Source organism: Erythranthe guttata, chromosome 2 (genome assembly GCF_056151865.1).
Source record: "Erythranthe guttata isolate IM_541 chromosome 2, IM_541, whole genome shotgun sequence".
Lineage (NCBI taxonomy): Eukaryota > Viridiplantae > Streptophyta > Magnoliopsida > Lamiales > Phrymaceae > Erythranthe > Erythranthe guttata.
Window position 1 is genome coordinate 13,951,166 of NC_142534.1, and position 23,883 is coordinate 13,975,048.

Below are 23,883 nucleotides of genomic sequence, written 5' to 3' on the forward strand. Positions count from 1 at the left end.
TCAATCCAAACAAATCCACCTTCAACTTCGAAATATACGCTCCTGACCAATCCCGAAAACTCCGGAGTTTCACGTCAACTCTCCACAGAAAGAACCCGCCCGTAAAGACACTCTTCTCCGTCGGCGGCGGCTACGACGACCTATGTTACATAGACACGGGTACGGGGATACGGCGATACGCGGATACGGACACGGGGAAACATTTTATCAAAAAAAGCAGGACACGGGAACGTGGGGGATACGTGTAAATATTAAAAAATATAGGGGTACATTTTATAATTTTTTAAAATATATTTTTATTATTAATATTACGGTTTACTTATAATTTTTATTAAGTTATTCAAATAAATACAACTTGTGAACTTCTGGCTTTAGAATTATACGATGTGAGAAAAACGAATAAAAGAGGGGTATTTTTAGTTGGGTTTAGGCTTTTGTTGGTAAAAAAGAAAAGGTTTTTTTTTAAAGATACGTGTGTCCAATTCAGATTCGCGTGTCCAGCTTTTGGGAAATTACAGACACGGCCCAGTGAAGTATCTGAAGGGTGTCCGCGTGTTTCGTGTCCAAAACGTTTCCGACACGCGGATACTCCATCAAATTGCCGTGTCTATGTAACAGAGACGACGACGAGTTCTCGTCCGGCTTCACCCGCATGGCTTCCGATCCAAACAACCGCTTCTCTTTCGTCCGTTCGTGCATAATAGTTGCCAGGGATTACGGGTTTGATGGGATCGATATCGACTGGGAGTTTCCGGCCAACCGCGTTCAGATGAGCGATTTCGGGGCGTTGCTTTACGTGTTCCGGGCGGAGATCAAAAGTGAAGCAATGGGCACAAACCGGCAACCGCTCCTCCTCACCGCCGTGGTGTACTACTCCGCGGAAATTGCTTTCATGGGCAGTATTGTTGCTTATCCAGTAGCTTCGATGAGCAAGAATTTGGACTGGGTTAATATCATGGCCTATGAGTACTATCATGGATCGCCGGATAGTTCTCGCACGGAATACGGTATCGGATCTTGGATTCAGTCTGGGTTAGCGGAGAGTAAGTTGGTTACGGGGTTACCGGTGTTTGGGAAGACGTGGGAATCCACAGGAGGTAGAGTACATGGGATTGGTGAACCTGCAGTCGGTGAGGATGGAGTACTTGATTATGGTGAGGTGGTGAGGCTCAATAGGAATAGGGATACCCACGTGGTGCATGAAGAGACGAAGGTTTCGGATAATTCAAATTCGAGCAGGGATTGGGTCAAATACGATGATAGGGATATAGTGGAAAAAAAAGAAGAGGATGAAGAAGAAGAAGTAGTCAAAGAAGATGATGATGATGATGAAGAACTAGTCGACGAAGAAGGAGAAGAGGAAGAAGTAGTCAAAAAAAAAGAGGAAAAGGAAGAGGAAGAAGAAGAAGAGGAAGAAGTAGTCGAAAAAGAACAAGAAGATGAAGAGCTGGAAGAGGAAGAGTCGGAGGAAGAAGATGAAGATAAAGAGGAAGAAGAAGAGCCGGAGGAAGATGAAGTATTAGAAGAGGAAGATGAAAAATATGAAAACGAAGACGAAGAAGATGAAGAGGAAGAGTCAGATTCAGAGTCAGAGTCGGATTCAGAGTCAGAGTCAAAGTCAGAGTCAGAGTCAGAGGAAGAAGAAGTAGAAAAGGGAGAGGAAGAGTCAGAGAAAGAGGAAGAAGAAAAAGTAGAAGAGAGAGAAGAAGAGTCAGAGACAGAGGAAGAAGAAGAAGTAGAAGAGGGAGAGTCAAAGTCAGAGTCAGAGGAAGAAGAAGTAGAAAAGGGAGAGGAAAAGTCAGATGAAGAAGAAGTAGAAGAGGAAGAGGAAGAGGAAGAGTCGGAGGAAGAAGAAGTAGAAAAGGGAGCGGAAGAGTCAGAGGAAGAAGAAGTAGAAAAGGAAGAGGAAAAGTCGGAGTCTGAGGAAGAAGAAGTAGAAAAGGGAGCGGAAGAGTCAAAGGAAGAAGAAGTAGAAGAGAAAGAGGAAAAGTCAGAGTCAGAGGAAGAAGAAGTAGAAAATGGAGAGGAAGAAGTAGTAGAAGAAGAGGAAGAAGAAGAAAATGAGCCAGAAGAAGAAAAGAAAGATAAAGAAGAAGAAGAAGAAGACGAGCCAGAGGAAAAGGAAGAAGAAGAAGAAGAAGAAGAAGAAGAGGAAGAGCCAGAGGAAGAGGAAGAAGAAGTAGAAGAGGAAGAGGAAGAGGAAGTAGCAGAGGAAGTAGAAGAGAAAGGGGAAGAAGAAGTAGAAGAGGAAGAGGAGGTAGAAGAGGAAGTAGAAGAGGAAGAGGAAGAGCCAGAGGAAAAAGAAGAAGAAGAGGAAGAGAAAGAGCCAGAGGAAGTAGATCAAGAGGAAGAGCCAGAGAAAGAAGAAGAGGCTGAAGAAGAAGAAATAGAAGAGGAAGAGGAGGAATATGAAAAAGAAGAAGAATATGCAGAGAATATAGAAGAAGAAAATGAAGAAGAAGAGGAGTATGGAGGTGAACAAGATATTGAAGAAGAAGAGGAATATGGAGATGAACAACAAGTGGAAGAGGAAGAAGAATAAAAAGAAAAATAAGAAGGGAAGAAGAATAAAGCTCAATGATCAAATATGTTTTACACTTAACATCTTTGGTTAGGGGCAAGATTTGTTTGCAATATCACGAGTAATATATATTAACATGCATGTAAAAAGCTTTTTATGAGTGTGAATTGAAGTACAAGTGAAGAGGGACACAAGTAGATCAATATTGTGTAAATCACTACCACTGATGTTTGTGTAGTCAATATCGCGGTACAACCGATTTTTATTTTGGGGGTGACTTGTGTTGTTAGCACATTTTTCGGTGATTTGATTTTCAGCATATTTGGGGTGATTTGTATGATTTTCAATATATTTGTAGTGATTTATGCTATTTGCAGTATATTTGGGGTGATTTGTAAGATATTCTGTATATTTGTAGTGATTTATGCTATTTTTAGCATATTCGTATTGTTTAAAACAATTTTTTTTATAATGAAAACAAAGTCAAAATAAATTGCTTTAGATAAATTATATTGTTGTTCCAGTCAAAATCAACAAAATTTGTTCAACGTTACATAAATCAAAAGCAATTTGTATCAGTAAATGTAATAAAGTTAAGGGTTAAATACAGTTTACACCCCTAAAGTATACTTTCTGTAACACTTACCCTTAAATTATTATTTGTGATACTTACCTCCTCAAGCACAAGTTAATTTGTATTTTCAATTCTAATACCTTAAAATTTTCTTATTTATTGAAAGAAATAACTAAAAGAACAATTAAATGATATAATTAATGCATATGTTTAAAAACGCAATTTTGTAAAATTTAAAAATATTATCTTGGGTTCGGTACATATTTAATACATAACATCTAATTGTTGTTGGACCAATTATTTGAATATATTCATATCGATAAATTTTAAGAAATCAATACATAACTAATAATAATCTCAAGTATTTAAATTTTTTTAGTTCATTAATTTCTTAAAATATATTTTCATTCATAATTTATACAATATATATATATATATATATATATATATATATATATATATATATATATATATATATATATATATATATATATATATATATATATATATATATATATATATAATTTTTTTTACAATTTAATTTTAGTTACTTTTCATTTATATGATCTAATAATCATTAGATTTTTATGTTTATTATATTTTAAATTTTAAAGTATAAAATAATTGATGTTGAAGGGATAAATGTTACAAATGATCTTTGAGGGGTAAGTGTTATATATGCTATACTTCACGAGCAAAGTGTACTTAACTCTAAAATTAACACAAGCATTTCTAAGATTTATGATTTTTGTCCTATCTAATATGACCTTAAAACTTGAATTCAATTCCTTTTTTTTTTTTTTTTTCGTGTGGTTTGAATTTAAAATATTATATTTTACATGTTTATTGTACATTATTATATAGATATATATTTTATACTATTTCTAGTTAAATATTTTATGATACGATATTGGAGAACAATACTATATTGTATACTATTGTTTTTTTTTTTTTTTCTCTTTTCTCGTTAATATTATTGTGCTGACGCCCTATTTTACTGTTGATCAGAGTCTTACAGTGCTATTCTACTGTTGGTCATAACATAATAGTGCTATTTTACTATTGACCACAATATAATAGCAAAATTAAATTATTGTGAAAATAAATAAATAAATTTAGTTGTGTTGACAGATTAACATAATATTGCCAGTTAAAACAACAATATTAAAGAAAACATAAAAAATAAACATGTAAAAAAAATGTTAATGTGTTCAAAATGTTTAAGGTCAATTTTGGTATATACTATATATATAGTAGAATTCTTTTTGAAGAAATGAATTTATTTACAAATAAAAAAAATCGGGTCATTTTTAATGAAGTGGCTTATTTGCAGTGTTTTGAAACCTAGACCGATCGGTCAGTTGAACTGATTAAACCGCGAACCATTGCTTGTTCGGTTCAGTTTAATCGGTTGAACAGTAATATCAGAATCCAAGTGAAAATCGGATTTTTTTGCACAAAAGTTTGCATTTTTTTTAGATAAACAAATAAAACGGGTAAAATGACGTCTTTTTACCGCCCAATTAAAAAAATCTAAATAATTTTTAAAATTGGAAGACGTATTATTGTAGATTATAATTTCTATAATCTTTTAAATGATTGGATATGATATGTGTACGTTGATATGTTGTGTAAAAGAAAAGTAGGTTTAATTTACATTTCGTTTAGAAATGAGCAATGAGTTAATGTATGTAAAATAAAATGTGTATAATTATTTACTATAAAAACTATGTATACATAATTATAAAATAAAAATGAAAAAAATGGTTGGACCCCGATTGAACTTATCCAACCATGACCCAATATCTTATTCAGGTAACTGTTTGTTCCGGTTTTCAAAACATTGCTTATTTGCTATTTGCCCCATCGACCTTTTGAACCGTCATCTCTCCGCACCATTTCCCCCCAATATCTAAGGGTAATTGGCACTTTGCACCCTTCTAACATATCCATTTGGCACATAGGCACTCCTAAATTATAAAATGACATTTTGCACCCTCAAATTACCACTAGCTTGGCAAACTGCACCGTACGACAATTTCCCATTGAAAATATGAAAATTACATCGGATACTATTTGGCCTAACCTAAAGGCGAAGAACGTAGATATATTCCTCCATTTTCAAGTAATAGGAAGATTGCCCTCGTTTGTCTATTCTTTTACTACTCATCACAAAATAATCAATTCTTTTACCAACTAAGCATGATTTCCTTTTAGATCTTTTCCGCAAGCATCAATTCTCAATTAGTTGCTTTAAAGAGCAAAATCCGTAGTGATCTTGAGTGGGATAAGTTCAACAAAACCAAGAAAAACATAATCTTGGTGAGTCGGACAGTTTTAAGACTCTGTCATCTTTGGGTTTTGTTGGATAATCGGATTGCATTCCGAAAACAAAAGTTTGAGATAACTCGTATAACAGTCGAAATTGATGCTAACTTGTGGGCGGAGATTGTGTTGGTACAAATTTTAGACTAAAACTCTAATTTTACAATAAATTCAAGAACACTTAATAAATTAGTGAGTAAAACCCAAACGAATATACATTGTTCACTATAAGAAAACATGGCTTCACCGACATAATTTTCCGTCGGTGATCAAAAGAATTCAGTCGCTAAATGGAATCACTGTCAGATTCACCGACATAAAAAATAGGTCACTATAAACCCCGCCACTAATTTCAGGTGAAATCCGTGCCGGAAAGATATTAAGGGTGCACTCTGCCAAGCGTGTAGTCTTCACCGGATGTAGCATAGAAATAACCAAGTTACTGGTAATTAGAGGATGCAAAGTGCCATATTTATAATGTAAGGGGTGCAATGTGCGAAGTATGTATATTTAAAGGGTGCAAAGTGCCAATAACGCAATTCTTAACCCCATTTCCAAATCCTTAAATTAGAAATCGAAGAACCCTAACCCGTTAATCCTCTGCCCCAATCTAGAAACCCCCAATTGACTGACAATGGTGTGCATCAGAAAAGCAACGGTGGATGATTTGCTGGCGATGCAGGAGTGCAATTTGTTCTGCCTGCCGGAGAACTACCAGATGAAGTACTACATATACCACATCCTCTCATGGCCGCAGCTCCTCTACGTTGCCGAGGATTACAACGGCAAAATCGTCGGCTACGTTTTGGCCAAGATGGAGGAGGAATCGACCGAGTGCCACGGCCACATCACCTCCCTCGCCGTGCTCAGGACTCACCGGAAACTCGGCATCGCCACTAAGCTTATGACCGCCGCCCAAAACGCCATGGAGCAGGTTAATTTTGAAGTTATCGTAAACCTATTTAATCAGCTCTTTGATTTCTGGTTTTTTTTTTTTTTTTGCTTGTTGCGTTTGTGTTCAAATTGATCATTTCTTCTTCTTTTGTTCTAATTGTTTGGTTTTTGTGGTTATATCTATCTATATTAGGAAATTTACGCACATAAATGACCACTTCGCTGCCTCGACAAGCCGTGATTTTGCGGCTTTTATGTTGCGTCATTTTGATAATCCTATTATGTTGATTTTATTTACTAATTTGGAAATGCCTTTTATATCGGACTACTTTCTCGATATATAATCGAATCTTTTGAAAACGAGAGTAATCGATGTAATCTTAAAATCGGCTATTGATTTGTTGCAATTATTCAGGCTATAATTGCAGGAACACATTGTAGTTATAGCTCTCGTTTGCAGTGACGAAGCTGTGGTGGGGGGGGGGTGCGAATATGGATTAAAAATAACGTAAGAAAATTAATGAAAACAATTATTCCAAGATTGGTGAATCTAAGATGTTGCTATATGGTGGACTTAAGTTTTTGGGGGTTCGGGGGCAGCGCCCCCGAAAAAAATAATCGTTTTTTTTTACAAAACCAGAAGATAGGAAAAGAAAAAAAGTAGTACTTTTTTTTGCATTTATTTGGACTTTAGATGTACTAAATAATACAAATTTGGTAGACTTAATAATATAAAGGCATAATACAATGGAGACTTTTACAATTGAGGATGGCTCGAGTCCATCACTTCCCAAGGGTCGATTCACCCCCGGTTCCAAGTCACAACGCGTAACTTCTTTATCCTACTTGTTAGATCCATTTACTATAAGAGGACAATGCAAAGGCAAAAAAACTATACATACATATTAGTAGTAAAAAAAAATTAAAATTTGAGGGGGGGCCATGGCCCCCCTGGCCCTACTCTGGCTTTCCCACTGCTCGTTTGCATAATTTAATTTGTATCACTGTTCATGATTAACTATCTCTACAGTAAATGTTTTATTTTGCTACTATTTGCTTAATGTGCCATGTTTTGGACATATATTCTGATTTGGATATTTTTCTTCGATACGTCATTTTGCTTTTCATTTTTGGTTTAATGCACAATGTTTTTCGATATGTATGTTATTAATGTTTTGGATATACTTTTTTGATTAATGCACAATGTTTTGGATTTATATCTTGTCCTCTATGTATAGATAGCGAACTTATATTGGGTTCTTGATTGATAAACAGGTATATGGTTCCGAGTATGTGTCTCTGCATGTGAGGAAAAGCAATAAGGCTGCATTTAATTTATACACTGGGACATTAGGGTACCAAATTAACGATATGGAGGCAAAATATTACGCCGATGGAGAGGATGCTTATGATATGAGGAAGCAATTGAAGGGTAAGAAGCAGCACCACCACCATGGCCACCACCACCACCACCATGGTGGTGGTTGTTGTTCTGCAGACGTGAAATCAGATGAAAAGCATGGATCAGCAGAGGCGAAAACAGAGTGATAAACAACGGGTCAGAGTTTATCTTATATTATTAAATTTGCTTTGTTAGAGTGGAATCTTCAAGTACACCTAACAAACACACATGTTCAATGTATTTGCTTATAATAAGCCCTTATGGCGCTTATAAATTCAGGTTGAGGTTATGCAATTTGTTTTTTTTTGGAAATTTATTTGTTAAGTAATGACAATTTTTTTTTGTTTTTGTTTTCAGTGTTTTGAATTATTCTGTACTAGCTTTGAATTCAGACAATTTCCATATCGTTTTCGAGTTTTATTGGATACTATATTTTTTTTCTGGGAACAGTAGTTGATGTGTGATCTGTGAATGTTGTTGCTGTTCATAGTCACTAATGCCAATAGAGGATTAAGAGATCTAATTTTGATCTAGTTTTTCCGATTTTTGAAAATTGGAACAATTATTCTGTTTAGACTTTAGACTGTGAGGCAGGATGGTGCTGTTTATATGGTGTTTGTGTAAGTATATGAGCTTGGTGTTATTTTAGAAGAATAACACCTTCCTCCAAACATCTTTAAACATGATCTGATCTTACAAGTTACAATGTAAATTGCGTATTTTTATTTTTTTTAATCAAAACAAAAACAAATATATTTTCTTATCAAATTGTTCTCTCAAAATAACTTCTTCAAAATAAAATGAAAACATAGAGGCGACGCAACTTTATGTTACACCGTTGAATGGACATGAGCAGCATTCTTGTAGCCGAATTATTTGAAATGATATTTATCCACCTCTGTTCAAGACTGTAGTGGTACGGGGATGAGATTAATCTTGAAATCCACAAGTTGTGGGAACAATGAACATTGGTCAATCTCAAATTCCGTGAGATACTCCAATCGTAAATATTTGACGGCCTTCCATTCCCTGTCAGTATCCGTGTGGTCCAAGCTGCTGAGTTTTCCTCCTCTGATATACAACTTCTCCAAATCCGGCAACCTGCTCGGCCACAACCACTCCGGAACCGCCTCGAACGGCACGCACCGGAGGTCTAGTTTCCTCAGACTCTGCGGAAGCGCCGCCAATGACGATGTCGACGACGACTCTCCAGTCCACGATATTGTCAGGATCCTGAGATCAGACAAACCGACGAGGGTCATTAGCTGACCAGTGTCTCCCTGATTGCTGACCCGTATGCTCAATTTCCTCAAGTTTTTAATTCTTGCTAGATCCCCGATGGTGCAAGAAATGTCCCCTAGCACGAATCCCTTTAAAACTTGTAGATCAAGGAGGTGTTGTAGTCCCTTGGGCATGCTCTCCAGCAGGTAACACTCGGATATGTCCAAATGCGTGAGGTTCTTCATTGCTGACATGTCTTTAGGCAGTTTCTCGAGGTTGTGGCACGCCCTCAGATCGAGAATCTGGAGGCTGACGAGCTTCACGATTGATGGGGGGAGAGCTTCGATCCTTGAAATTCCTCTGAGGCTGAGGTATTTCAGCTTCTTCTGCGACCCCAAATCGTTGAGTAACAGTGCCTGATCTTCGACTTCTATGTGATGGGAGGAGGAGTTTTGCCAACGCCCCATCTGCAGGACCTCCGCCTTCTTCAGCTTTGCAAGCCAGTCGATTCTCGTCCCCAGGTATTGAACCTTCACGTTGAACACGGTCAGCAGATCCTGCTCTCTCTCCCCATCACTCACGATGCTGTTGTACGTGTCGTTTTCTTGCCACAGGAATGCTCTGCGTTTGCAGTTGAGAGGCCTTCGCGGTGGAGTAGTAAATTGCAGGAACCCGTTTTCCTTCGCCACGATGATCAGCATGCGACGAACCCAAGGATACACGACGAAGCTGTTTACGCTCCACTTTGCTCGGGGGTCTATGTTGGGTTTGATGAAGCCTTGGTAGATCAGTTGTTGAAAGACTTGTTCTCCGACCTCCTCGGCAGTTTGATTGTTGTTTTTGGCGACAAGTCCCTCCCCCATCCACCAATAAATGATGGGTTTTTTCTTTATCACACTTTTTTCTGGAAAAATCGAGAGGCACAACAAACACATTTTCACTTGGGGGCTCTCCACGCAGTGGAAACTCGCTAAGAGCCTGGACATGCCCTTGCTCTCAAATATTTTATCCTCTATCCCGAGATTCACCCACTCCTCGGAGACTGTCTGATCATGGTCATAACCCCTGGTGGCAGGCTCGTAGTTGGGCTGAAATGAAATGTCAACCGTTGAAATCAAACTCTTCAGTTCCTCAATATCAGTTTTTATGAGATCCAGCTTTCGGGAGATCTCAGTTTCCATCTCAGGATCCTTAAAGATGTCGTCGTCTAGGCCTTGTTCCAAGGCACAGAACTGATCCGTGACTCCCTTCTCCCAGCTTTTTATCTTTGGATAGAATTCTTTAATGCCGTTTAGCTCTTTCTCGATTTCGTTGAACTTGAAAACCAAACAAGAATCGACAGCGTTTTCTGTTGCTGCTTCCTTTGCCTTTTTGAGCCGGCCCAGAAGCACCGACACTGCTTCCTCGGGTTTCTTCCTGATCGACATTAGAATCTGCTGTGAAGAAAAAAAATGAAATCTGTACGAAAGAACAAGTGTGGTTGTTCAGAATCCCTCTCTCTCAAACACATCAATTTTTACTTTTATTCCTTGTTAAACTATTAACCAATTATTTTTCTTTCAAATAGGGAAATAAAGAAATACAAATACAGCAGTAGTAACAAGCTGTCAAGAATCGTGTTGATATAAGAAGACCTTGTCCTTCCATTTACAGCTGACAGGCGAATAGTCTTGGTCTTTAACTTTTCTTTGTTAAAGATAGAGAATGTCAGACCATGTGCCAACAAGGGCCAAGAAACTGTGGGACGAGTGGAATCTCCGTTGTGTTGTCCTAATTAGTCTCTTGTTTCAAGTGGTTCTAATATTTTTAGCAGGTTCAAGAAAACGAAGGGCGAGCCTCTGGTTAACATGGTTCATATGGATCTGTTATCTCCTCGCCGATTGGATGGCCGCTTTCGCTGTGGGGCTGATCTCCCACGGCCAATCCAACGCCGTCAGCAAGGAACTTGCATCTTTTTGGGCGCCATTTCTACTGCTCCACCTAGGCGGCCCCGACGCCATCACCGCCTTCTCTCTTGAAGACAACGAACTGTGGATCAGGCATCTGCTTGGCTTTATCATCCAGCTTATTGCTGTTGTCTACGTTTTCTTTCAGTCCCTCCCCAACTCTCAGTTCTGGCTGCTGACAGTCCTCATGCTGCTCGCCGGAGCATATAAGTACACCGAGCGCACACGCGCTCTGTACGGAGCATGTCTGAGTAATTTCAAAGCTGCCCTTCTTCCAAATCCCGACGCGGGACCCAACTACGCTCGGCTTATGGAGGAATACTCCGCAATGGTGGCCGCTCGTGTCCCTGTTACGATTGCGAAGGAACCCGAGAGGGGCTCTTCTTCATTGTCGACAAACAACAATGACAATAATAATATTTTCGAAACGGAAATATTGAGCCCCATGGAAATCGTGCTGAACGGGTACAAGTTCTTCAACATCTTTAAGGGACTCATTGTTGACCACATGTTCAGCTTCCACGAGCGGAACGAAAGCCGCGACTTCTTCTTCCGGCGCCAGGCGGCTGACGCGTTTTCGGTATTGGAGGTGGAGCTGAATTTCATGTACGATGCACTCTACACCAAGATGGTGATGGTCAATTCCATTTTTGTGTATCTGCTACGTGGTGCATGTTCTGTCCTCATAGGTGTGTGTTTGCAGCAATTCATATGCCTTCCTAAACACAACATCACCCTGTCTGATAAAATCGTCACATATGTTTTGCTTGGCGGTGCTGTTTGTTTGGATTTGGTTGCTTATTTCAACCTCCTTTTCTCCGACTGGACTATTGTCTCGGTCAAACAGGCCATGTCGAGGTTCCTTATCAGATCACCGTTCGGCAAAAGAAACCACCGATGGTCCAATGCCATGTCTCAACACAGCTTCATTAGTTTCTGTCTGAAACCACGGTTCAGATGGGTGAACACCGTAGCTGATTTTCTCGGAATTAAGGATATCCTTGATGAGTGCAAGTACAAGAAAAGCATCGTCTGCAAGCAGAACCTAAAGGAGTTCATTTTCAACGAGCTTCGAACTAAGGCTCAGAAAGCACAAACCAACAAAATGGCCAAGGAGATATATTCAGCAAGGGGCGAATGTGTTCTCTTGGACTACCCACGTCACTACTCCTATCCTTTGATCTCGTCCAGTGTGAGCGATCTCGAGTCGGAGTACGACGAGAGCCTGCTGATGTGGCACATCGCCACCGAACTTTGCTATTTCACGAGCACCGACCAATCGAACAACAATCCGAATCGCGAAATATGCAAAGTCCTCTCGGACTACATGTTGTACCTCTTGGTCATGAGGCCGAAATTGATGTCCGCGGTCGCAGGTATAGGGCAGATACGCTTCACCGACACCTGTGAGGAAGCTAAATTTTTTTTCCAGAGGTGGCGGCACGAATTAATATCAACATGGTCAACGCCCACCAATATTGGCGATCGTAAAGTTTCGGCATGCGAAAAGCTTATGAGTGTGAAGACAGTCGTGAAGCCTAGAGAAGTGAAGGGTGATAGAAGTAAATCGCTGCTGTTCGATGCGTGTATGCTTGCGCATGAGCTGGAGAAATTTGGGGAGGTTAGGAAATGGGAGATGATGAGCAAAGTGTGGGTGGAACTGTTGGCCTATGCCGCCAGTCACTGCCGCGCTAACGAGCACGCTAGGCAACTCAGTGAAGGCGGGGAACTGATCGTGTTCGTGTGGCTGCAAATGGCACATTTTGGGTTGGGAGAGCAGTTCAGGATAGAGGCTGGACATGCTAGAGCTAAATTACTAGCTAAGGAAGTGAATACTGAATACCCATGAATGAATGAATGTATATATTCCGACGCCACACCCGAGAAAATAAGCGTGTTCGTTCATCTTTAGATTCGTTATCTGCAGAGTTGTTTGTAATCTCCATTAAATCTCAGCTTTCAAATTTATTTTGACACATTGTGTATTTTTATCCATTTCTATATAAAAAAAAATTATATTAAATGATAGATTTCATTAAAAGCTTAAGGTTTTTTTTGTCATTCAATACGGTAAGACCAAGGAGCGGGCGTGTTTGAGTTAGCCATTCAACATTTTTTATACCCTTTTATATATTAGTAATAGTATTAAAAGGTTTTAAAATATAGGTCCCTCGTGACAAAACTTATTATAATTAAATGACGATTCCAACTAAACATTTGCTTCACATCCTTTGATAAATTCAGTCCAAAAATACCCTCCACACACAAACAATAAAATATGCACCAAGTAATATTCAAACTGCAATTTTTTATTTTATTTTTTGCAGTTAATATCTTCAAATTTGCATCTAATTATTTTTTGTTAATTCTTTTTCACGTTTCTATTTTTTTTTTCATTGTAGTCTTTTTTTCTCACTATTATAACTAAATATTTCTACATAATATTGAAAACTATGAAAGTAAGATATTCTTTTTTTTTTAGTTTTCTTCGACCGTAGTCATCTATAGACATTATTTGTAGCAAACCGTAGTAATTTGTAGTCACCTATAGTCATTTATAGTCACACCATCTGAAAATTCCAGCTCTCATTTGAACTCTAGCCGCCACCCATTCACAAACACTCACGAACAATTGCAGGCGGTAGATCTGCTATAAATTTGGACCACACACAAACACACTCTCGAACATCGTCACATTAGACTCATCTGACGGCGAAGTGGGTCTTCTCTTCTCCACGCGCCGCGTCATACTCCTCCCGTTGCCCGTCATTGTTGCCCGTAAAACACGCCGCTGCCGTCGTCAATCCCAGATCCAATCCGGTACTCGTCTGGGTATGAAACTTTTCCTCTTCAACCCCCATTCCGAACAAGTCAACACTACCGAGAGAGAGAGAGAGAGAGAGAGAGAGAGAGAGAGAGAGAGAGAGAGAGAGGGGTGGGGGGTTGAAAAAAAGAGAGAGTCGTGGTGAGGCTAGACATGACCAATGGTTCGATTAGAACCGAAACCGAACCGGGGTCAATGGTTTTTTAGCCGAACCAGAACGGGAACTGAAAAATCAGTTCGGTTCCGGTTCCCCATTTTTGTAACCACTAACCGTCGCTTAGACCGCGGTTAGAATCAGTGTAACCCGACTTTTTTTAAATAGTTGAGAAGCTCTTATGGCTGATAAGATATTTTAAGAGCCGATAAGTTGTTACATCTTAGTTTTCAGAAATTAATTTTTAAAGTGTTTGGATAATGAGTTTATTTGCTATTTTTACTCATTATAAGATTTTAAATAAAAAGATGGGTGGAGGTGTTATTTACAAAATATCTTACTTGCTCTCCAACAACTTATATTAAAAGAAAAAGTTTTTTTTTTTAAATTATCAAAGACTTTTGAAGAAGTTATAAGCTGTTAAACATCTTATAAGTTCGTTTTAACATCTTATAAATTTAGCCCAAGACCGTCTAAATTGTGATAATCTATTTTCTTAGTATAGTTTACCTAGTCTTTTTCTTTTTCTTGAAAATATAAAAATCATTAATATAGTTTAGGCTAAATTGCAACCACCCCTGATGTATGGTCAAATTACGAAAACTCCCCTCTTGTTTGGGTAATTACAACCACCCCCTCAACTATAAATCTTCTTACACGTCCACCCTTGCGGTTTCAAATTTAGAGGATTTTTTTAGATTATATAGAATATTATCACTTTTGTGCCTACTTTATCACATTCAAATGTCGTATTTTGAAGCAAAATGATCATAATACGTGTTTTTTGGCTTGTTTATATCATATTGTGGTGCATCGGAAACTGTATTCTTACACAAAACAAGTACAAACTAGAGCACATTCCACGAAATCTAGATGCTTACGTTGAATTTGATACAATAAGGGTCGAGGTATAAGAAAAAGTCATAGTTGAGGGGTAGATGTAATTATCCAAACAATAGGGACTTTTTCGTAAATTGACCATACGTTAGGAGTGGTTTTAATTTACCCTGTAGTTTAAGGTGGTGTTTGCAAATGATTATTTAAAAGCAGAAGTTAGTAATTGTGATTAAAGTTAGTTTTAAGTGCTTATTTCTAAAAGTTGAGGGTGTATGCAAATATTTCAGAAAATGAACTAAAATTGAAAAAACAGGGTTATGGGTGCTTTTAAAAAAATAGTTTAAAGCAGATTATTTTAAGAGAAGCAAAAGCAAAAGTTGATTTTGCAAACATATAAAAACAGATTATGAGCAAAAAAAACCGCATAATCACTTTTAAAAAACATTTGCAAACACCACCTAAGTAGTCAAGTAGTCGTGATGATTGTTTGTTGAGAGATTATTGGAGGTTAAAAATATTATAAAGTCAACTTCCGCACAAGATTCTTAAATTACCAATTACAACTTGCAAACAAAGTAACTTATACAGAAAATTCTTAAATTATCAATTACAACTTACAAATAAAATAAACTACCAATGAGCTTCTTAAATGGATAAATTATACCTACACCCCTCAAGTATGTTAAAATAATATGTGATGTTAGTAATTACAGTTACATCCCTTAAACAATCACTAGAACCAGGATTTCATGTCTTGGAGACCAATATGCACTTTATTTGTTTTCCGCGTGGCCGTTCACGCTACCATAGATGAAAATTTATAAATTTTAAATAAAATAATAAGGATTTAAGAAATGTTGGGGCAGCCTTGTCACCCCCTAATTTTATGTTGTCTACACCACTTTCTGAAACTAATAATTTGTTTGAACCCTAACGGGATAACTTATCCAATGAATTATTCCATTATAATTTCTAATAATGTTTCATGGTAATCATTGTAATTACCGATTCTATAGAGACAATAAAGTTATTTTAGCCTACTGCAGGGGTATATGTGTAATTTACCTTTCTTAAATTATCAATTACAACTTCAAAAGGCAACCTCCGGGCATCAACCAATAAGAGATCATTCATATGACTAAATCTTAAAAAAGGACTATTCAAAAGTTACAAGTCAAATTCTACAAAAGATTTTTAAATTGCCCTTCATCATTGCCCATTTTGTTTGACCAAATACAACTTGCAAAGTCAAAGCTCCAACACAAGCAATAATGAATACGCTGAACACATGATCTAGATAATTATTTGAACTGAAATACATAAAAAAAAGGGTCTATTAGATATAACCCCCTTAGACATTCAAATAATAGGGGTAGACCCAAATTTAAATTTGTCATTTTGATAAAAACCCAAACTTTTCTAAATTACATAAGTACCCTCAATCAAATCCCACAAATCACGTTATTTTACCTTTTGAAATAATATCAAATCCCACCATATTTTCCCGTTAAAACACTATCCCCACAAACCCACTACCAAAAAATCTGCAAACCTCTCAAAACCAGAAATTTATACGGATCTCGCGGACGGTGCCGGATAAATTAGATGAGGAAAGTACTTGCTCCTCGCCGGAGTCCGACGGAGACACCGTCCGCTGTGGTGCAGCGTCGTAGCAATTTTCCGGCGCTGGATTTCGCACAACGGCCTTTTCTCGTCTTTTCGAAAGCATTCATTGGAGAACTCCCACCGATCAGGCATAACCCTCCCAAATCCCTAAAAAATCATCAGATAAGCAACTCAATCAATAACCGAAACAAAAAAAAAACCAAAATTCCTCGTTACAGATCGAAGGATTCGATTAGCAAAAGCTCACGTAAGTATTCAGTTGCCGAACGAAACTGGAGAAATTATTGTGCTTGAAATACTTGGGCAGCAAATCTCTGGCAAACTCACGTAATTTGGCCCAACGAAACCGACAATATACTAATAAACTATCCCACTGATATAATTTGACTATGGATCTCGTTAATCGATTATGGGCCGCCGTCACTGCTCCAATCTAGGGTTACTCAAATCTAGGATTACTCAAATCTAGGGTTTTGATATTTCTTCGGCCCATAGTTGATTAACGAGATGCATAGTCGAATTACATCTGTGTTAATATACTATCCCATATCATTTAATAGACTATCCCACTGGTATAATTTTACTATGGATCTCGTTAATCGACTATGGGCCGAAAAATCATCAAACCCCTAGAATAATAATAATAATAATATATATGGAAACTGAATAATATGTTTGTTTGAAATACTAATCAATTAGGGTAATTTTCCTTATTATATGAAAACGATTAGGGTAAATAATAATATATATGAAAAAATAATAATATAAATGGAAACTGAATAATATGTTTGTTTGAAATACTAATCAATTAGGGTAATTTTCCTTATATCATGTAATAGACTATCTCATTGATCTAATTCGACTATGGATCTCGTTAATCGACTATGGATCCCGTATTATTCAACCACATAGTATATTAATAATTTCAATATAGTACATTAATCTGCTATGATAGTATATTACGGTTATAGTAGTGATATGAAATTGTGTTACAAACAATACACCACTGAAATGACAAGAACATTGAGAACAAAACCAACGTAAAGTATTCCAACATAACCAATAAAATAGTACATTAATAATCTCATAATTTCAATCTAGGGTTTTGATAAAATACTTAAAACACATCATAACACAATCAAACCAATATGTCGAGTTAAAAAACTCTAGTACATTAATAATCTCATAATAGTATAATAAAATGATAATGGTAGTATCATATGGTATTCATAATAGTATACTACTGTATTACAACGGTTTAGCACTTAACCAACGTTACCGAGCCATTACATCGTAAACACCTCTTTATAGCAACCAACCCACCAAACCTCGAAATCATGTCCTCATCGTCAGCGAAGATACATTCACCAACGCCTTCCAGCCTATATGTCATGCTTATATCCCACCCATCGAGTTGTGGCCACTTTGAAATAACAAATGCAACCAATGAACCGCGAGTAAACCCGTTCGAACACCTCTTTATAGCAACCAACCCACCAAATCTCAACAAAATCCGTACAAAATTCGCCATCGATAAAACCTTGAATCATAATACGACATTAAAAATACAAAATACTAAAAAATATATTAATATGATCAAAAATAAACTTAAAAATGCAAAATTCATACGATAACTTAAAAAAGACTACAAAGTATATTTTAATGTACTACCCAGAGTCCAAAAATCCGCTGTTATAAACAAATAAATCAACTATCGACCGGGATCAGACACATGAACTCCACGACCGCGGACAGTTATTTCAATTACTACGTAAACCAACTACGACGTTCATATAAAATAACTCTGGTCCAATATGCGTGAACAATCTTTATCTAACTCTGTCAATCCTCTTACGAACAAACATCATCCGTCAAAATTAACGATGCATATATGACGGAATAATTTTGTTAAAAAACGTTCTACATAATATAATCAAGTATCAACACACCTCTTAAAATTTCTAACCACCATACACGACGATCCTAGCCATTGAACGAAAAATAAATCGAAAAACGCATTCATACCCGGTTAACAACGTCCAACAGGTGAGCGCTCAATTCGATCCTATTTCCACGACGGTGCAAAAATCTTCAAAGATAAAAATCCCCTGGAACGGTGAAAGAGAACCTCCGAAAATATTATACACGATTTGGTATAACGGCCAATGATCTCACGTAATATTATTCCGTGATTTTAGGCAACATATCAGCAAATCTCAAATCACGTATTAAAGGAATTAAATGCCGTTTAAAAATAAACAAGGGTATTAAAGGGAAATTATATAATATATTTTGCCAAGTTGGCAAAATTGGGTCTATCTCAAAAAGTGGAAAAAAAATTGGATCTACCTCATTAGAAAATATGAACAAGGGGGTTATCCCTAATAAACCCTAAAAAAAATGTCATTTTCAGATTTTCTATTATTAATTACCCCCACTTATTGCCCATTATGTGTTTTATTCATCAATAAACTTTGAAAAGTCAACTTCCATAGAAGATTCCTCACATGATCCATTATTGGCTGCTTTTTTTTTTTTTTTTTTTTTTTTTAACGAATATAATTTGCAAAGGCAACTTCCACATTGTACCCTTTTGCTTTGCTTGATGATATGATTTGTTAAGTCAAATTCAAAAGAAAAAAAAAAAAAAAAAAGAAAGAGCGGTGCTATTTTCACCTCCAAAATATCTCAATTCACAACCAAATATATATATATATATATATATATATATATATATATATATATATATATATATATATATATATATATATATATATATATAATGTCATAAATACCCTTAAATTTATAATCCACCATCCTTATATTCGCTTAATTCTCATGTGTTCTAAGTTATTTTTTAATTTTTTAGTTTTTTTTTAAAGAAATTTTGCAATGAAATATTTAATACAAGATATTTAAACTTCCATATCAGATGAATGTAATTTTTTTAGGAAACAAAATTATATTAAGCCAAACTGGCCGATTTCGAAGGAAGTTCAAGACCTTTCATACAAGCACTCTTAATTTAGGGCAAATGGCGAAGAGGGACCTGACAAGAGACTTAAATGCATATTGGTCCACACAAAAAAAAAAAAACAGTCTTTCAAATAAACTCATCCCCATGTTTTTAGTCTAAAATACCGTCCATGATATAATTTTTATCAATTCCATCAATTATACTATAATTCCTCAATATTACACATTGACCTCGAATTTAAACAAATATATCACATTAAACCCCATTTTAATAATTTTTTGAAAAAATAATTTTTTTTTTCTGAATTTATTTTCTCCAGACGGTCTCCGACGTTGACTTTTTTTTTTGAATTTTTTTTTCTTACAACAAATTATTTTAATTAATATTACTGTCCTGACTGCTAAACTACTGTCTCAGACAGTAATATTACTGTTTGAGACAGTAATATTATGAATATTACTTTCCCAGACAATGATATTACGGTCGAAGACAGCAAAATTGCAGGTCAAGATGACAAATTGATTAATACTGTAAAATTACTGTCTCAAACACTAATATTACTGTCTCAAACAGTTAAATTACTTTTTAGACAGTTAAATTAATGTTGGAGACAGTAATTTAGCAGTCAATACAGTAATATTAATTAAAATAATTTTTTAAAGAAAAAAACATAATAATAAATAATAAAAAAATCAACGCCGGAGACCCGGCCGGCGGTCAACGGCGGTGACCTACCGGGAAAGAAAAAAAAAAAAAAGTCAACGCCGGAGACCGGCTGTCACCGGTGATGGCGGGTCAAAATTGGAATTATGGTCAAAATTGGTTAATTGGTGAAATTGAGCTAAATTGGGGTGTAAATCATGAAATTGGAGTTTGAATTGAGTTTCAAGGAATTGTGGGTACTTTTTGTATATATAACATTGTTTTCCTTATTTGCAAATAAGTTTGAATGAAGTGAAAATATTTGAAAGACAAAAAAGTTGAATGTGTTAGAGTAGGTGACCAACAAGCCAACTTGTGGTTGTGGTCTTTCCATTTATTCTTGAATAAATAATCATTTTTCGTATTAATAAAAACACCTTGGCATTCTATATCTTTGTCCCTTTTGTCTCAAACATAGATATAGTCCTTACAGTTATTACAAGTAATAGTAATTGATCGTTAGGATCGTGAGATATTTACTTTAGTATTATAACTGTTAAACGTGTTCTTAGTCGAAGGGTTACGCCATCAATGGGGATATCGGCCTTTCCCATTAAGAGATTAGCACTTAGTGTATGTGTACAGCATCTCATCAGTAAACGATATTGTGATATCGGCATGCATAAGTGGGTGCTCGTAAGTTGACGAGTTCACAAAACTCCCTCACCCTAGAAATCTCTAAGTGGTTCTCATTAATCGAGTAGATATATCCATGGTATAGTTGTACACCATTAGTCTTTATGACCTAGACATCACCGTGCCTTCACTAGAGGACCAGCTGTATCGTGACCTGTCCCTGAGTTCCACCGAGGACCGCCCCAAGGGCCAGTGTTCGTGCAGTCCGAAATCTAGTGGGAGGTATGTGCATTGTAGTCGGGGATTCGATCGCTAGAATAGTCTTGGATGTCATGTGTGTTCTCATAGTTTGTAATCTCTAAGTCTCTAGCCAGAGCTGATTAAGTGATGATTAGAGAATTTGATTCTCTAAGTCATGCACGTACCGATTACAACACTTAGAACGATCGCACAACTATTGAACTACTAAGGAGGTTTCGATGAACCAATGCCTCTAGTTCAATCGGGACATATGAATCGAAGGGATCGTACTGTTCGTTAACTATATCAAATGATTCTTGCAGGCACTTCATTTGTATCTAGGGAATCATGGCGCGTAGTTGATAGACGCCAATCTTGATTCGTTGGGTGATTAAGGTGAAACGAGCTTCATCTTAATCGTAACTCTAAGGGAGGAGTTTAGACCACAAAGGGTTGTGGACCCACGGCTAGCTAGCTTACACCTGAACCAACGAGGGTCACACTGCTCGTGCACTCGAGATCTTTGAATAAACGGTCAGAGATAAAAATGTTTTATCTTTGCATGATTGGAAGTAAAATATGATTGAGTCCAACATTCGTAATTTGGAATTATGAATGAGAATAAGAAAAGGAAAAGAATAGGCGAACATCTTAGTGAACTTTCTAAATCGAGAAGTTTCCAAATTTAGAAAGTGCACTGAATTAGGGTTTCCACTTTTAGGAATTGGAAATCGAGAATTGCACTCGTATTGACGAGGACATTACAATGAATCTAAAAATGTAATCGTTACAATTTTCAGATCATTGAGTTGTGAGAGACGAACGAGTAAAGAACTAACGAACCTAAGTTGTTGGGCCCGATCCAACTTAAGCCCGTTAGGGATTTTATACAAGACGCTATAAATACATGATTTACAGGTTTTGCAAAAAAAAAAACATAACACATCTTAAAACCCTAGCCGCTCGAACTCTCTCTCTCGGCCGACCGCTCTCCCACAGCCGCCGTCGCCGTTTCGTCGCCGGAATCGGCCACTTGCGCCGATTTGATCTTGGTAGTTCTTTTCTCTTTTCTTTTCTTCCGTCTATTCTAACTTTTGCGTGTCTAGTGCCACGTATTTAGTAGATCGAAGTATACGAGGTGAAATCCGAGAGGAGAAAAATCGAAGAATCGAAGAACCGAGGAGCAACCCCCGAGCCGACAACGCACGCGCTCCCACGCGCCGCCCGAAGACAGTGCGTGATCGACACGCACCGCCGTCTCTTGCACCGCTGCCGCCGTAGCTTCGCCGTCGCCGCTCCCCGACTGCACGGATTAGTTTTCGTGGCAGTCTTGCTTCTATTCGTGCGCCAACCTCACTCCAAGAGGTAAATTCTCGAATCCGGTATTCGATTAGTTTTCGATTTGATTAGATTAAATTATCCATGTTCGTTTTCGTAGTATGCTTAGTGAATTTATATGTATTTTATGTTTATATGAAATTCATGATTTACTGCGGGCATGTTAATTGATTTATGTCGACTAAATTAATTCGCATGATTGTCATTTTTAAATTTTCGCTGGAAGCGCAAAGGTACGCAATTAATTGCTTAATAAATATCGGGCATGTGATTATGTGATTTAAATTCTGTTTAATTCGCATAAAAAAATTTGTTTTTCGCTGCGCAACAAAATGTCCCTTTTTTAATAAGTGTCCTTGTCATGGGCCTCTTTGACATTAGCCCCTTAATTTATTTCTCCAATAACGTGAGTTCCTCCTCTTTTTAATCCTCGAAAATATTTTTCTCTGACGAAGGTATTCTTCACTTAAAGTTGAGAGGGTGAGATTTTGCGGTAATGATTCCAGTGAAAATGGTAGGGGTTTTTTATAAATATTTTAATTTATTTAGTGATAGGCGATATATAAATTTGAAAAAAAAAATATAGATGAATGAAGAAAAAAGAGGTTTAATGAGGAAATATTTAATTTAATAGTAAAATATGATATTTTGAGGATGAAAATAACAGTTTCTAAAAGAAAAAATTAAAAATAAAGACACCAAACATTTGAAGCAAGTGTAGAGTATCATTCCTCCTAATACCATAACCAAGAGAGCATATACGAGCATCTCCAACCATCCATGTTTTGGGATGGTATCACCTAAAAATCCATCCATATAGCATTTTTATTGCTTGACACGTAAAATCAATCCTCCACCGGCTAAATATACCATCTACTGAAAATAATATTAAATAATACATAAAAAGTACTATCCTAACCAAAGCCCACATCTGACATTTTGTGTAGTTGATTTTTTTATTCTTTTGATTCTAAAAATTGTGTTCCACTTATTAGGTTTTATTTGTTTATTTAGGTAATTATATTCAATTCTTTATTTATAAAAGACGTGCCGTAAATCCAATTTTTGCATACAAGGTTTAATTATTTTTTATAAATTATCAATGATTGAATTTTGATTCATTATTAAATTTATAAAAGCTATTTTTATTAATAAATTAATAACTATTTATTTTTAAATAATAATAATAATAATAATAATAATAATAATAATAATAATAATAATAATAATAATAATAATAATAATAATAATAATAATAATAATAATAATTATTATTATTATTATTATTATTATTATTATTATTATTATTATTATTATTATTATTATTATTATTATTATTATTATTATTATTATTATTATTATTATTATTATTATTATTATTATTATTATTATTATTATTATTAGGGTAAATTACACCCACCCCCTGAGGTATCATCAAATAACTCACACATCCCTGTCGTTTTAGGAATTACAATAACCCCCCTGAAACTGACCGACCGTCAATTATGCTAACAGAATGAAGGAATTGACCGAATTACCCTCTAAATAATAATGTCTGAAAAAAAAAATGTAGAGAATGGAAAAGTCCACTTTACCCTCTAAATAATAATGTCTGAAAAAAAACGAAAAATGTAGAGAATGAAAACGTTTCACTGCAATTTTTAGGGTTTTTATTTTTCTTGAATCTCTCTCTCACTTTCCTTCGCCTCTCACTGCGATTTGAGAG

The 23,883-nt window shown here is 36.2% G+C and overlaps 4 protein-coding genes and 1 long non-coding RNA gene across 5 annotated transcripts; 3 read left to right on the forward strand and 2 right to left on the reverse strand.

The window, feature by feature from the left end:
- The first annotated feature begins 429 nt into the window (after nt 1–429).
- On the forward strand, nt 430–2,788 carry LOC148772400 (uncharacterized). Its single transcript, XM_088811976.1, has one exon. The coding sequence runs from the start codon at nt 653–655 to the stop codon at nt 2,540–2,542; it is 1,890 nt and encodes a 629-aa protein (XP_088668102.1). The 5' UTR covers nt 430–652; the 3' UTR covers nt 2,543–2,788.
- A 3,174-nt stretch (nt 2,789–5,962) lies between these two features.
- On the forward strand, nt 5,963–8,136 carry LOC105969544 (Acyl-CoA N-acyltransferases (NAT) superfamily protein). The gene is made up of 2 exons (XM_012994314.2): nt 5,963–6,354; nt 7,590–8,136. Exons 1-2 carry the CDS (start codon nt 6,055–6,057, stop codon nt 7,860–7,862), a joined length of 573 nt encoding a protein of 190 aa, XP_012849768.1. The 5' UTR covers nt 5,963–6,054; the 3' UTR covers nt 7,863–8,136.
- A 335-nt stretch (nt 8,137–8,471) lies between these two features.
- Nucleotides 8,472–10,364, reverse strand: LOC105969543 (disease resistance RPP13-like protein 4). The gene has a single exon (XM_012994312.2). The coding sequence runs from the start codon at nt 10,362–10,364 to the stop codon at nt 8,619–8,621; it is 1,746 nt and encodes a 581-aa protein (XP_012849766.2). The 3' UTR covers nt 8,472–8,618.
- Nucleotides 10,365–10,641: 277 nt separating this feature from the next.
- On the forward strand, nt 10,642–12,924 carry LOC105969578 (uncharacterized). Its single transcript, XM_012994352.2, has one exon. It carries the CDS (start codon nt 10,642–10,644, stop codon nt 12,730–12,732), a length of 2,091 nt encoding a protein of 696 aa, XP_012849806.2. The 3' UTR covers nt 12,733–12,924.
- Nucleotides 12,925–17,403: 4,479 nt separating this feature from the next.
- Nucleotides 17,404–18,716, reverse strand: LOC148772401 (uncharacterized). The gene is made up of 2 exons (XR_016029247.1): nt 18,350–18,716; nt 17,404–17,864 (listed from the first exon to the last, which is right to left on the reverse strand). It is a non-coding gene; the product is annotated as an uncharacterized LOC148772401 (long non-coding RNA).
- Between the last annotated feature and the right edge of the window lie 5,167 nt (nt 18,717–23,883).

Bases quoted from the DNA above. Each gene is read 5' to 3' on its own strand.
- LOC105969544 (XM_012994314.2), top strand. From the start codon at position 6,055: ATGGTGTGCATCAGAAAAGCAACGGTGGATGATTTGCTGGCGATGCAG. The intron at 6,355-7,589 runs GTTAATTTTGAA...ATTGATAAACAG, and splicing joins CCCAAAACGCCATGGAGCAG to GTATATGGTTCCGAGTATGT.
- LOC105969578 (XM_012994352.2), top strand. From the start codon at position 10,642: ATGTCAGACCATGTGCCAACAAGGGCCAAGAAACTGTGGGACGAGTGG.
- LOC105969543 (XM_012994312.2), bottom strand. From the start codon at position 10,364: ATGTCGATCAGGAAGAAACCCGAGGAAGCAGTGTCGGTGCTTCTGGGC.
- LOC148772400 (XM_088811976.1), top strand. From the start codon at position 653: ATGGCTTCCGATCCAAACAACCGCTTCTCTTTCGTCCGTTCGTGCATA.